This window comes from Malaclemys terrapin, chromosome 5 (assembly GCF_027887155.1).
Source record: "Malaclemys terrapin pileata isolate rMalTer1 chromosome 5, rMalTer1.hap1, whole genome shotgun sequence".
NCBI lineage: Eukaryota > Metazoa > Chordata > Testudines > Emydidae > Malaclemys > Malaclemys terrapin.
Genome location: NC_071509.1, coordinates 6,650,853 through 6,663,203, shown reverse-complemented (window position 1 = coordinate 6,663,203; position 12,351 = coordinate 6,650,853). Strand labels below are relative to the sequence as shown.

The following is a 12,351-nucleotide window of genomic DNA, read 5'->3' as shown; positions in this document are numbered from 1 at the left end:
TGTAGACCCTGGAGCTCCAGGTTGGGACCAAGGGTTCAATAATTCCTAACCTGGGGCTACAAACGAGTGTAGATGCTTAAGCCCTAGGTTAACAAACCCAGGGTCTGCTACCTTGAGTTCTTCTAACCCAGGGTTTACAATGCAGTGCAGCCGTACTCGCAGAGAGTTTAGCCAGGAATTTTGGGTAGGTACCCAGAAAGCAATGCAACGAGTGTGTACAAACACAGGTCAGAACGGCCCCTGAAAAAAGGAAAGGCCTTCAAGGCACTTCGGTATTACAAATAATAATTAATGTGCTGGTGTTATTCATGCCAAAACAGCTCCCCAGTTATATCACCAGCAGTCCAGTTCTCCCTACACAGTCTAGGGGCCTGGTTCTAATCTCACATCAATGTGACTTCAGTAAATCAACTCCCCATTCTTGCTGGTATGAGTGAGATCAGCATCGAAACCAAGGCAAGGGATTACCGGGGCTGTAAAAGGAAGGGCAGACTCATGGCAGTTGATCATGGGGTGGCGTTGTGAGGAAACTGAAATCAACCCCATAGACTGACTTTGATAAACAAGCTTCTGCTTCCATGCTATCAGCAACCCTAGAATCAAAGGGACCTCAAGAGGTCATCTGGTCCAACCCCCTGCTCAAAGCAGGACCAATTCATAGCTGCAGCACTGCCTGGCTTGAAGTGGTTTCCATCATATACAGGCTTCAATGGCTCTCAGGACCCCCACAAATTGTTCCAGCAACCTTGTCAGCAGCCCACTGACAATCCGGTCAGGAGTGGATTCCAGCCGTCATCCAAGATGTGATGGGAGCTGTCAGCAGTCTGGCCAGCCATGTTTCCATTGGCCCAGATCTCTGCTCTTAACAGAAATCTCTCGTGTTAACAAGCTGTACTTCCTCCTTATAAAGAAGGGCTTTGAACATTTGTCATGTCAGAGCTACCCCTCCAGCACTGCCCGTTAGCTAACAACAGCTGTCTCTGTGCTCGGTGAGGAAAGATGAGGTTTTTAACAACCAAAATGCGACAGCTCCTCCCATGTTAATGCTCTAGCACTGTTTGCACTGCAGTAGCTGATGGGAAGTTTCTGTTTCCATGTTAATCCTCTCCTTATGGGAGCTGGGTGTCAGCTGTCAAATTTTTGTTGTGCTGTGACTGCAGCCAGGGGCCATCAGTATCGTCCCCATTGCATCTTTCTCGTCCCCTGTCAAAGTTCATTGTGCCACTGCTTTTCCCTTGCATTGACAGCAGTGTGGGCCAGTAGTTAAGGACCTGGCTTTTGGGGAACTCGGGTTCTAATCCTGGCTCTGCTACTAAATCGCTATGTGACCTGGGGCAAGTCACTTCACCCCTCGGCCCCTCTACTTCCTTTCTCCCATCTTTTATTGGTCTTCTCTGTTTCGACTGCAAACCCATTGGGGCAGGCACTCGATTCACAGATTCCTTGGCCGAAAGGGGACATTGTGATCCTCTCCTCTGACCTCCTGTCTAACACAGGCCAGAGACCTGCCCCACAATAATTGCTTGGGCAGAGCTTTTAGGAAAACATCCAGACTTGATTTAAAAATGGCCCCTGACGGAGAATCTACCATGATCCTTGGTAAAGTGTTTCAAAGGTTAATTCCTCTCACTGATAAAAAGTTACGTCTTATCTGCAGACTGAATTTGTCTGGCTTCACATTCCAGCCATTGGCTCGTGTTCTGCCTTCTCAGCCAGATAGACGAGCCCATTGGTAAAAAGGATCTGACTCTGGCCTCTAGGTTCCCATTCAAATCAAGCAGACATGACCAAAAGTCTGGCAGGCTGTCTGCTCGCTGGAGTCTCCAGCATGTCTAGCCATGGCTCAGAGATCCCTGAGATACTAAGATGGGGACAAATGCACTAGATAAGTAGCTGCAAGTGGAACAAGAATTGGGATATTTCCAGCTGTGCCTTATTAGTAAAAAATAGAAGCCTGCGTGTACCCACTAGGCAGGTTTGCTCAAAAGTTTCCCACCGTTGCTACCATCAGTTCATTTCTACAGGTGTAAGCGCCAGCGGAAGGATTCATTCAGAGATTTGAAGGGACAGTTGTGATATGCTAGTCCAATGTCCTGTATAACACAAGCCATAGGACTTCCCTGAATTATTTGCTGCTTCCAGTCCAGTAGCGGTGGATGAACTAGAGCGGATTCTGCAGGCACACAACCCATCTGGATTGAAAGGGTTCTGGCTTAAAGGTTTTTCCAGTGGTTAATTACCCATAGTGTTAAAAACGTAAGCTGTATTGCTTGTCTGAATTTGTCTAGCTTTAACTCCCAGCCAGCTCCAAGCCAGACTCAGCCCCAGCTAATCAAACAGTAGAACTCAGATGCTCGCTGATAGATTTGTTATCCCTGCCTTACAGATGGGGAAACTGAGGCGCCCGGTAGATAAAATCACTTCCCTAACATCATGCAGCTAGTGTGTGGCAGCGCTGGGCAGGGCACGCGCGTCTCCTGAGTCCCAGTGCCTTGCCCCTTAGGCCGTCCTAGCAGCGCTAGGAAGGCAGGCCCTGAGGGTGCTCGCTACCTGCCGAGGAGCTATGTTTCAGTGCGTCTTCCGTTCTCTTGTAGCATTCTGTGCTTGAATCAGGCAAGATGACGATAAACCTAAACGCTGAGCACAATGAGTCCTTAATTCAGCATGTCCTCTCCCCCGCCTCCACAGGAGACCCTGTTCACCAGCAGGAGTTTAGCAACAGCAACAAAAAATACCATTGAGCTTTACGCGTGCCTGTGGGGCCAAACATCTGTCCTTTCCCACTGAAACCTTTTGTGCCGATAAAAGTAAAATCAGCTTTGATTGTACACTTCACTCCATCCCCCCTTTCAGCACGCGCAGCTGCAAGTGTTTTCAGGCTGCAATATATAACGAAGCCGCCTCTCCCCCCGCCCCCACTTTTATACTGTTAGGGGCCCACCGCTGTGCGCAATGATGGAAGTTGCAGACTGCTGCAGTAGCCTGGGTGTCTCACTCTCCTGCCCAGCTACCAAACACGTTTTTCCCCGTGAGATCCCCTGTCTCAAAACATGGCTGTGTCCGCTCTTCACAAGGTACCAGGGGCCTACCCTCCCGTGGGCCTGGTATTTAAGGAGACAGGCTGCCACAGCACAATTGGTGCTAGTGTCAGTTCTGAGCTTGCCAATGGTACCTCTTCAGCTGGCATGATGGAAACACCAAGTTTCCAGTCTTCTCTGTGGCCAATTCCGATGTAGTGGAAAAGTGTATCCCTAAATGACGTAGCCCGGTGACTCTCAAACCCTGGGACGGGAGCAGGTTGCAACCTTGTTTTAATGAGGTGGCCAGGGCTGGCATTAGACTTGCTGAAGCCAAATGGCCGAGCCCGGCTGCCCAGGACCTGACGGCTTCAGCCCTGGGAGGCGGGGCTCAGATTACAGCCTCTGCCCGCCTAGGGTTAAAGCCCTCACACTTCGGCTTTGCCCCTCCAGCCCGGGCGGAGCAGCTCTGTCTTGCAGGGCCGGCTTTAGGCCAATTCCACCAATTCCCCCGAATCGGGCCCCGCGCTTAAGAGGGCCCCGCGCCCAGTGGCAGGGTCGCCCAGAGTGGGGGGCAAGTGGCAGAGAATCCCTTCCCTGGCTAGAGGCACCTTTTTAAATTTTACTCACCCGGCGGCGCTCCGGGTCTTTGGCAGCGGGTCCTTCACTCGCTCCAGGTCTTTGGCGGCACTTTGGCGGCGGGTCCTTCAGTGCCGCCAAAGACCCGGAGCGAGTGAAGGACCCGCCGCCAAAGACTAGGAGCGCGGCCCGGTGAGTACAAGCCCCACGTGTTTTTTTTAACATGTTTTTTTTTTTTTTTTTTAGTCATCCCTGTCGGGGCCCCGTCGAAACTGTTCGAATCGGGCCCCGCACTTCCTAAAGCCGGCCCTGCTGTCTTGGTCCCCCTTCCCGGGGTCACGTAGTAATTTTTGTTGTCAGAAGGGGGGATCGTGGTGCAATGACGTTTGAGAAACCCTGTATGACACCGTGCCTGCCTGGCGACTGCTTGACATCACTGAGGGGATCTCGGCGGGTATAGAGGCTATGCATAGGCAGTGTATGGGGGGACCTGTCTTGCTGCTAAAAGAAACTGGCACCGGGCTGAGTAATAGTGGCAACTCATTTGTTCAGATACGTAGCCAAGTCTGCACCCAGCCAGGACCTGGCTTATAGAGCACCAGGTAAACGGCCGCACTGCCTGCCAAGCTCCATGGCATTATTCAAAGGCAGGGGAGCCCGTTTAAAAAAAAAAAAAAAACCCAGCTCAGGTCCCCGTCTCCCCATCCCTCCCCTCCGCCCCCCAACATCTGCTGCCCTTCCTGTTGTTGTTGGGTAGTTAATGAGGATTAACATCTTTCCATCGCTGGGCTCTAGACTAAGATTTCAGACCCTGCCTTCACAGCTTGAACGGGAATAGGCTTTTCGTTCCAAGCCCGTGGCCATGATGGACATAGGGTCTCAAGCAACCGCTAGGGAAATTCCTGCAGATGCTTGAGTGGTCTGTGTTCCTAAAACCCCTTTGCTTCTCCTTAACCAGAAATCCCCTTGGCGCTCCCATGCAGTCTACTAAAATCATTGCTGATACATGCTACGGCTGAAGAGAGAGACTCTCTCACACACACACACTCTCTCTCTCTCTCTCTGGATTTTTATAGCATGTTAGCAGGGGGTCTCAGAAAGCAAAATGTTGCGAACCCCTGACTTAAGCTATTCTTCCCTGTCCTAAATGGTGCAGGAACCCTGTGTGCTTTTAAACCAAAGGTGGCGCTGGTTCGGGAGTAGGGGGGATGACCATGATTTGCCTGAGTCTCTATTAACATTCCAAGGCTGCACAAATGTTTTCAGTTAATAGTCGTAGCGTTTAAGGCCAGACGGGACCGTGACACAAGCTAGGTGACCCCCTGGCTAACGTAGACCCCACATTTATACCCTGTTCCCGTCGCATTGAGTCCAGGAACTTGGGTTAGCATCTCTTCGGCGCGATGGTCTCACGGCCCTGCGCCCCTCCTAGTCAGGCTCACCCGGCTCTGTCCTTGATAGGGCCACTAGGTGCTACTGTAATGCCCATAGTAAAACACCAGCCTTCTTGCCAACCTGAGCAGACCTGTTCCAGACAGCGGCTCGGGCTAGCACTTGATGAGTCTGCTCCTCCGTCCCAAACAATGGCACCCACAGCCCCAAACCGACCACCATGGTCAGCTCTCACACAATGAGCCCGGCCAGCGCAGGGGAGGCGTGTCAGACTGGCCACACTCATGGGATCAGAGGTGAAATAAAGAGGAGCGACGGATCAGGAAAATGCATGTGTGCTTTATTCATGTACATGTTTGAATACTGATGCTTATAGAAGTTTAGTTAAGTACAGAGTATATCCCCGGAGTATACGCTAACATCAGCCATTCGACCCCCCGCCCCCGCGAGCGCGCACACACAGTCACTTAGCATCTCCTGCCATCACTTGTTTTATTGCAGAGATTATTCCTTCCCGCAGAAATGGCTTCCTCACCAGTAGCGTTGTTGGTTTGGCGATTGAATTCCCAAACCGCTCCGGCAATGGCCCATCAGAAAAAACAGCTCAGCGATGCCACAGAATTTTGCTTTATTAAAAAGTACGTAGCTTTGTGCTTATGAAAGTCTGTGGGGTACGGATTGGGCTGTCTCAGTCCCTTTCCAGTGCAAGCAGATACGCCAAGGGCCCTGGTTAGTGGAGCGGATTGAAAAATGTAATCATTTTGGCCCATAGCATAAAGGGAACTCCCCCCCCAAACAAAAGTGATTATATTTTCTCATTGGGTATAAGAACTGATTAAAGAAGAAATTGCAAATGTTGAAGTTTGTAATGAATTTTTTTATCAAGTTCAAATGCTGATGGGAAAAAAGGGATGAAATGTTCATATAAAAATGTCATCCCATTTTGTGGAGGGGGAGGGAAGAGATATGGAGGGTGTGTGTGTGTGTGTGTGAGAGAGAGAGAGAAAGTTGGCTTGAACTCTTGTGTTAACCCTTCCACACATCTTCTCCACCTGGCCATTGCTTAGCATCAACAAGCTCTGAATTTTTAAATTGAGTGGCAACCCCCCCCAGTCCTATAGGTGTAGGAAACCTACTGGGCTCCCGGCCAGATCTCTGCTGACTCCGTCCAGCATGGCCAACAAAATACACAACAGTTTGTTCATTTCATCCAGGCATCAAATGGCATCCACGTCCATTGCAGTTCTGTGACCCCTTTTGTAGGCTAACCCCGCCCATACTTGCCAGTGTTTGGAATCCATAAAACATGGGGCTTTCACGCGGGGAAGAAAATTAGGGTGACACTTTTGCCGCCATTGAAATGTGTTGGCCTTGCCGCGCTTGCAAGGGTGGCCTGGGGAAAACAATAACTATTTGGCTTACAAGAACTAGGGCCGGTTTCCTGAAGACCAACCACCATGTCTGAGGTGTGAAACGTGACCGCTTGCTTTTCAAGCCTTGGTTTTGAAGGAACAATTGAGCACAGTCTTCTGGAGGCTGAGAACAGGCGCTGTCTGGCCAGCCGACCCTCTGCCGCTCAAAAAAGGGTGGCGTTAAGCAGGAGTACGCAAGACAGCTGATGCCAGTTCCTTCAGCCAATTTATACCAGCTGAGCCACTCCCCCCTTAATTATAGCTAATTACGCCCTGCCGAGCGTGTGATGACTAAAATTCTCCACACCAATGTTAAGGGAAAGCTGGAATGACTTTTCCTACTGCTGGCTGCAGGGGGAAAAAAAAACCTCATTCACTTAGAACACACGTAGCTCAGGAAATGGGAACCCGGCATTTCAAAAGCCCCAGGGACGTGAACTGGACAGTGGGGTAAGTTCCCAGAAGGCAGCCATTTTAATGACCCTTCTAACCAGTAACAGGGCGTGATTCCGTGGCTCAGCACAAGAAGGTTGGCATGGCAGTTCAGGATACTGCGGCCAGAACGGCAGGAAATTTCCACAGCTATTTAAAGGTAAGGAGTGTAGCACATAAAGGACTCTTTATGAGGTATCTTCCTGGTACACAGGTAAGCTCCTTGTCTCGCTGTCATTGGGTCAGTGTTCAAATCCTGCCTCTGCTGTGCCAGCTGTGGTCATGATTTGCATAGCACAGCTGTTAGTCGTGTGATTTAACGCACTATTAAAAGGCTCGCCCATGCATAGTGTGCTACCGGGATCTATATAGACTAGGCTAGTGCATGCTAACCCCATCCCACTAAAAACACAACTGAAAAATGTACCATGAGCTGTGGCCATTGTCTGCTGTTCTCCGTAGCTCTCATCTTCCCAGCTGGCTGCATAACACCAAGCTGAGGATAGGTCTGTGTCCAGCTTTGTTGTTTCACATTTAAACCTGGTGTCCCTGCCCATAAGCCCTGATTTTATGAAGATCTCTGGGACAGCTGAGACCTCTGTCAAACCAGGCCAGTGAGATGTTAGTGTGCCAAGGTGCACCACTGGAGCCGGCTTTGGTCACTGCAACCCGGGTGGGGGGAACATAACAGGGCTTTGGTTAAACTAGGCCCAGAACTCCAGCATGAGTATTAATTGGTCATATTTCACACTGGACTAAGAGCCTGGGAATGTTTCTCTTCTGTTGCAATTTTCCTTTAAAATGTAAGCAATCAAGCTAAGAAATCAACTTCTGAGGGGACTGGGAGAGGAGGGCAATGGACTGCAGCCAAACCCCTATCCTGGGCCTTGTGCTTGCAGCGCTCCATTGGGTGGTGCTCGTGCTCCCTACCTGCCACTGCTGGGCCCTGTCAAAGTCCTTCCAACAAATCCACGTGGCAGGAAACGGCTGCTGGTGGCGCTGGAGACGTGTGACCCAGGGAATGTGCTTCTGGAACCCAGCGGCCCAAAGTGCAGGAGGCCCTCAAGAAAGGCACCTCCGTGGGGCAGCCAGGCTGAGTATTTAATGAGAGGGCAATTCACCAACCTCTCTATGGGCCTGATCCAGCACAGAGACCCCTCAGCTCGGCCACTGATACCAACAGGAGTTAGGGGCTCACTCATCACCCTCAGGATCATACACTCTAGCTCCACAGAAAGGTAGGGGTGGCCATGTGGGCTCAGACCCATGGGCCATCTAGCCCAGCAGCCCAGCCCCTGATGCACCGACAGAAGATGGTGCACTAAATCCAGCAAGCAGCAAGTGTAGAGAACGCTTCTTCCCAGATCCCATTATTTAGAGGTTGACTTAGTGGCTGAAGCATGAGGGCATGAGCCAACCTAACAAGGGCAACTCTTGTTAACTATTTAACCATGTGAAGCAGAGCAAGCCATGCCTTGCTACATTTAGTGCCTGGATCATTTCATACGGCGGCTGGGTTTTGGAGTATCCCCCAGTGGTCATTTGTGTGGGTGAGTTGGTTGGTTGCTAGGTCTCCGCTGAACCTTTTCCAGCCCATCTTTCATTTCTGTGACTAGAGAGATACCAAGTAAACCACTGAACATCATTTGTGTCACGAAGGGTGTCTACACTGCAGTAAAACACTCACACCTGGCCCATATTCGCTGGTTCAGGCTGCAGGGCTCTAAAATTGTAGTGTAGACATCAGGGCGCATGGGGTCCCAGAGTCCGGACATCTACACAGCAATTGTATAACCCCAACGGCCTGATCCCGCTGACCGGGGGGAGGGATAGCTCAGTGGTTTGAGCATTAGCCTGCTAAACCCAGGGTTGTGAGTTCCCCCCTTGAGGGGGTTATTTAGGGAACTGGGGTAAAAATCTGTCTGGGGAGTGGTCCTGCTTTGAGCAGGGAGTTGGACTATATGACCTCCTGAGATCCCTTCCAACCCTGATATTCTATGATTCCTACCCGGGCCAGCTGCAGGTGTTCTGATGCAGTGTAGACACAACCTTTAAGACCAAACAACTCGCCTGTCATATGTGAACATGAGTCAAGTGACACGAACATCAGTTCTTGCCTGGAGGCTTACACATACCAAGCGATTATAAAAAGACTAGCGTTGCGTGAGACAATATATTCTACTCTCACCTCACACTTGGATGTGACAAAAACTACCCCAAAGACTGGACAGGGCCAGTTTAGAATGTTCCGGGCTCAGAAGGGGATGCCACCATGAATTGCCAAAGCTGGCAAAAAAAAATGGAAAGTGACACACGTGTTTCTTCCTGAAGACCAGTAACGCATGAAGACGGTTTTCTACAGGAGAGGGGGAAAGGGTCAGCGTTCGGCTGGGAGTTACACGCCAGTTACACAGGATGCTGTCAGACATGTCGAAAAACCAGCTAGGTCAGGGATGGCAACGGCCCTGGCTCTGCGCTACCCCGCAGAGATGCCTAGTGTCTTCCTTGGTGGGCAAAGGCCACACCTTGCTGACAAAGTGGATGATGGCTTTAGTCTGAGCCAGGGATGGGGTTCTGTTGGTCCTGCCGCAGCTCGGGTCACGGTGTAGAAAGTTGCATGGCCTATCGTGAGACCCACCATGTCCCTGTAGGCCAGCGTTTCATGAAACCCTCCCGACAGCTCATCTGTCAGGAGTCTTTCCTCGGTCGGCTGTCTCAGGAGAGCTCAGGGCCTCTGACTCTCTGGTTTCTTGTGCTGGGCTCTATGAAGGGACCCGTCTGTGGGTCTGCAACGCCATGGATACGCTACAGGGCGCTGGAGACGAGAAGCGAGCCAAGAGCGGGAAGGGTGACCAGGAGCGAGCTGGTGAGACGCCTTCGATTTTACAAAATAAAATATGTTGGCTGGGGGGGCGGGGAGGGAGCAGGGCAATTTCCACATACAGCCCCGCCCGCCCCCAACGAGTGCTTTTTTTTAAAAAAAGAAAGAGACACGCATAGAGTCACCGCCTGCTGCGTGCTCGCTCCGTTTCACATCGCAAGCAGGAGTGGCGCAGCGAGAGCCATGGAAACCCACATCAGCAGCCACCCCGCAGCGCAGGAGGTGGATACCAAGCCAGAGGTTTCAGATGCCAGTTGGGTGGAGCCCCTTAGGAGCGGCTCCTCTCCAGATCCCTGCAAAGAGAACAGAGACAGTGCTGAGGGTCAACCCCATGTTCATCCTCCCACGCCTGTAAAAGACAGGAGCCGAGGGCATCGCATGACATTTAACTGTGTTGCGGGCGAAATTGTGCATGGTGGGGATGGGTGTGAGGGCCAGGCGGATGGAGGCCTGTTATGAAGCATTGGCCTGACTTCTGGTCTCAAACCAGCACTGTTGAAGTCGATAGTTACACTGGGATGAGGGTGGAAGTGACTCATCAGCTTCTAAGGGAGGCCTTTCAGAATCAGAGCTCAGGACTACCATTAACAGGGCAAGCGGTGGAGCAGAATGGCCTGACCGTGACTTCACTTTGGGCTGAGGCCAGATAACACAGGACCAAAGGACTGGAGGCTCCTGGGTCATCCAGTCCAGTCTCCTGCTCTCAGAGGCAACCCTCTCACGCCATCCTATTCCTAAACTTACCATGCCCCAGCTTCAAACTAGATGGGTTGTTTGCTCCCATGCCCGCTCCTACTGGAGGCTGTTCTGGAGCCTCACTCATTCGCTGGTTAGAAACCTTCTTCTAATTGCCGGCCTCTGTGTATTCCTGGCCAGTTGATCTATTTGTTCTAGAGCCAACACTGCCCTTTAGTTGAAGTTGTTCTTTCCCCTCCCCGGTGTTTACCCCTCATATGTATTTATAGAGACCAACCAGATCCCCTCTCAGCCTTTGCTTTGATAGGCTATAAACAAGCCCAGCTCTTTTAGGCTCCTCTCATACGATGGGATCTCCAGTCCCCGATCACCCTAGTCGTGCCTCTTGATACCTGGCCTGTTTGAATTCATCTTTCTTGAACATGGCGCCCAGAACTGTACCCAGATAAAGTCTTACCAGTGCCTCGGACAATGGAATTAATCCTTCCCTGTCTCTGCTGGAAATACTAGACTCAATGACCTTTCGAGGTCCCTTCCAGTTCTATGAGATAGGTATATCTCCATATATTATTAAAAAATTAGGGATAGCTCAGTGGTTTGAGCATTGGCCTGCTAAACCCAGTGTTGTGAGTTCAGTCCTTGAGGGGGGCATTAGGGAACCGGGGTTAAAAAAAAAAACCTGCGTGGGAATTTGTCCTGCTTTGAGCAGGGGTTGGACTAGATGATCTCCTGAGGTCCCTTCCAACATGGATATTCTATAACAGAGCCCCCCCCTGCTCAGTTACTGTCGGCAGATGCATCCATAGTACAGAGTGAACTCAATGATCTAAGGTCCAGTTCCCTCCCTGGTGGTGGGCAGGAGGGTTTGCTGGAATGTTTCCTCTCCCCCCCGGTGCTGTATGCAAGTGTGTGTGGTGCCCTTGTAACCCACACACCCGCTGGGTGTGGTGCTCTGTCCCATCTAGTGGCACCGAGACCACTTAGAGAGAGAAATTAATGAGTCTTCTCTACAGCCTTGGCTGAAAGCCATATGGCTTTTAGCTCATGCGGTAGAGGCTTATGCACTAAGCTCCAGAGGTTCCAGGTTGGATCCCACCTGCCGACAACCAAGGTCTGTTGGTATAACACCCAGACTTTTGGGGCACATCCTATGGTTCACAGTCCCTCAGGCTCTCTCAGTACAGCTCACACCACGCCTCTGAGCAGAGCCACCTCTCCATGTATTAAGGGGGGGGGGGGGGGCTGGAGACTTTTTTTGCTACTTCTGTGTAATCAGCTTAGTGTTTCTTGTTCCCAGGAGAATGAATGCCGCAGGGCAAGCCCAGCATTAAGCAGGGACGCGGAAGTGGAACAAAGCATGCCAGTTGAGGACGTTATGGACGCTGGCTCTGCAAAATAGTCACGACACTCACAGAGGACAAACACTTTTTTGTGCTTGGTCTACTCTTAAAAGTTATATTGGCAGAGTTCCCAATCAGGGGTGTGTGAAAACAAAACAATGTCCCCAGTGACATAGCAATGCCAGAAAAACCCCCCGGGGCAGCTGCAGCTACGCCAGTGGAAGAGAATGTCTTTCGCTGTAACTAATGTCATTGGGGGAGGTGGTGTCCCTACACAGGCCAAAAAGGTCTTCTTGTTAGCATGTGCTGTGAATCATAGAATCATAGAATCGAATCATAGAATATCAGGGTTGGAAGGGACCTCAGGAGGTATCTAGCTGTAACTAGGTACTTCTATGGCTCCCACCAGTGTAGTGTCTGAGCACTTCACAGTCATGAATGAGTTGATCTCCCCTCACCCCCGTGAGGCAGGGCGGTGCTGTTATCCCCTTTATACAGATGGGGAACGGAAGCACAAATCCTCAGCGGTATCTGGGCACCTAACAGCAGGGGTGAAAATAAGCCGGTACGGCGTTCTGGTAAAAAGTGGCCACCGGTACCAT

At 51.0% G+C, this 12,351-nt stretch overlaps 1 protein-coding gene across 1 annotated transcript in view; it reads right to left on the bottom strand.

Annotated features, from left to right (window-relative positions):
* Positions 1-5,307: 5,307 nt before the first annotated feature.
* The window catches only part of GFRA4 (GDNF family receptor alpha 4), a 150,032-nt gene continuing 142,988 nt past the window's right edge, over positions 5,308-12,351 (bottom strand). The window contains exon 8 of the mRNA XM_054030666.1: positions 5,308-10,006. Within this exon, the coding sequence (XP_053886641.1) occupies positions 9,863-10,006 (144 nt within the window). The 3' untranslated portion in view covers positions 5,308-9,862. The remainder of the gene's footprint in view (positions 10,007-12,351) is intronic.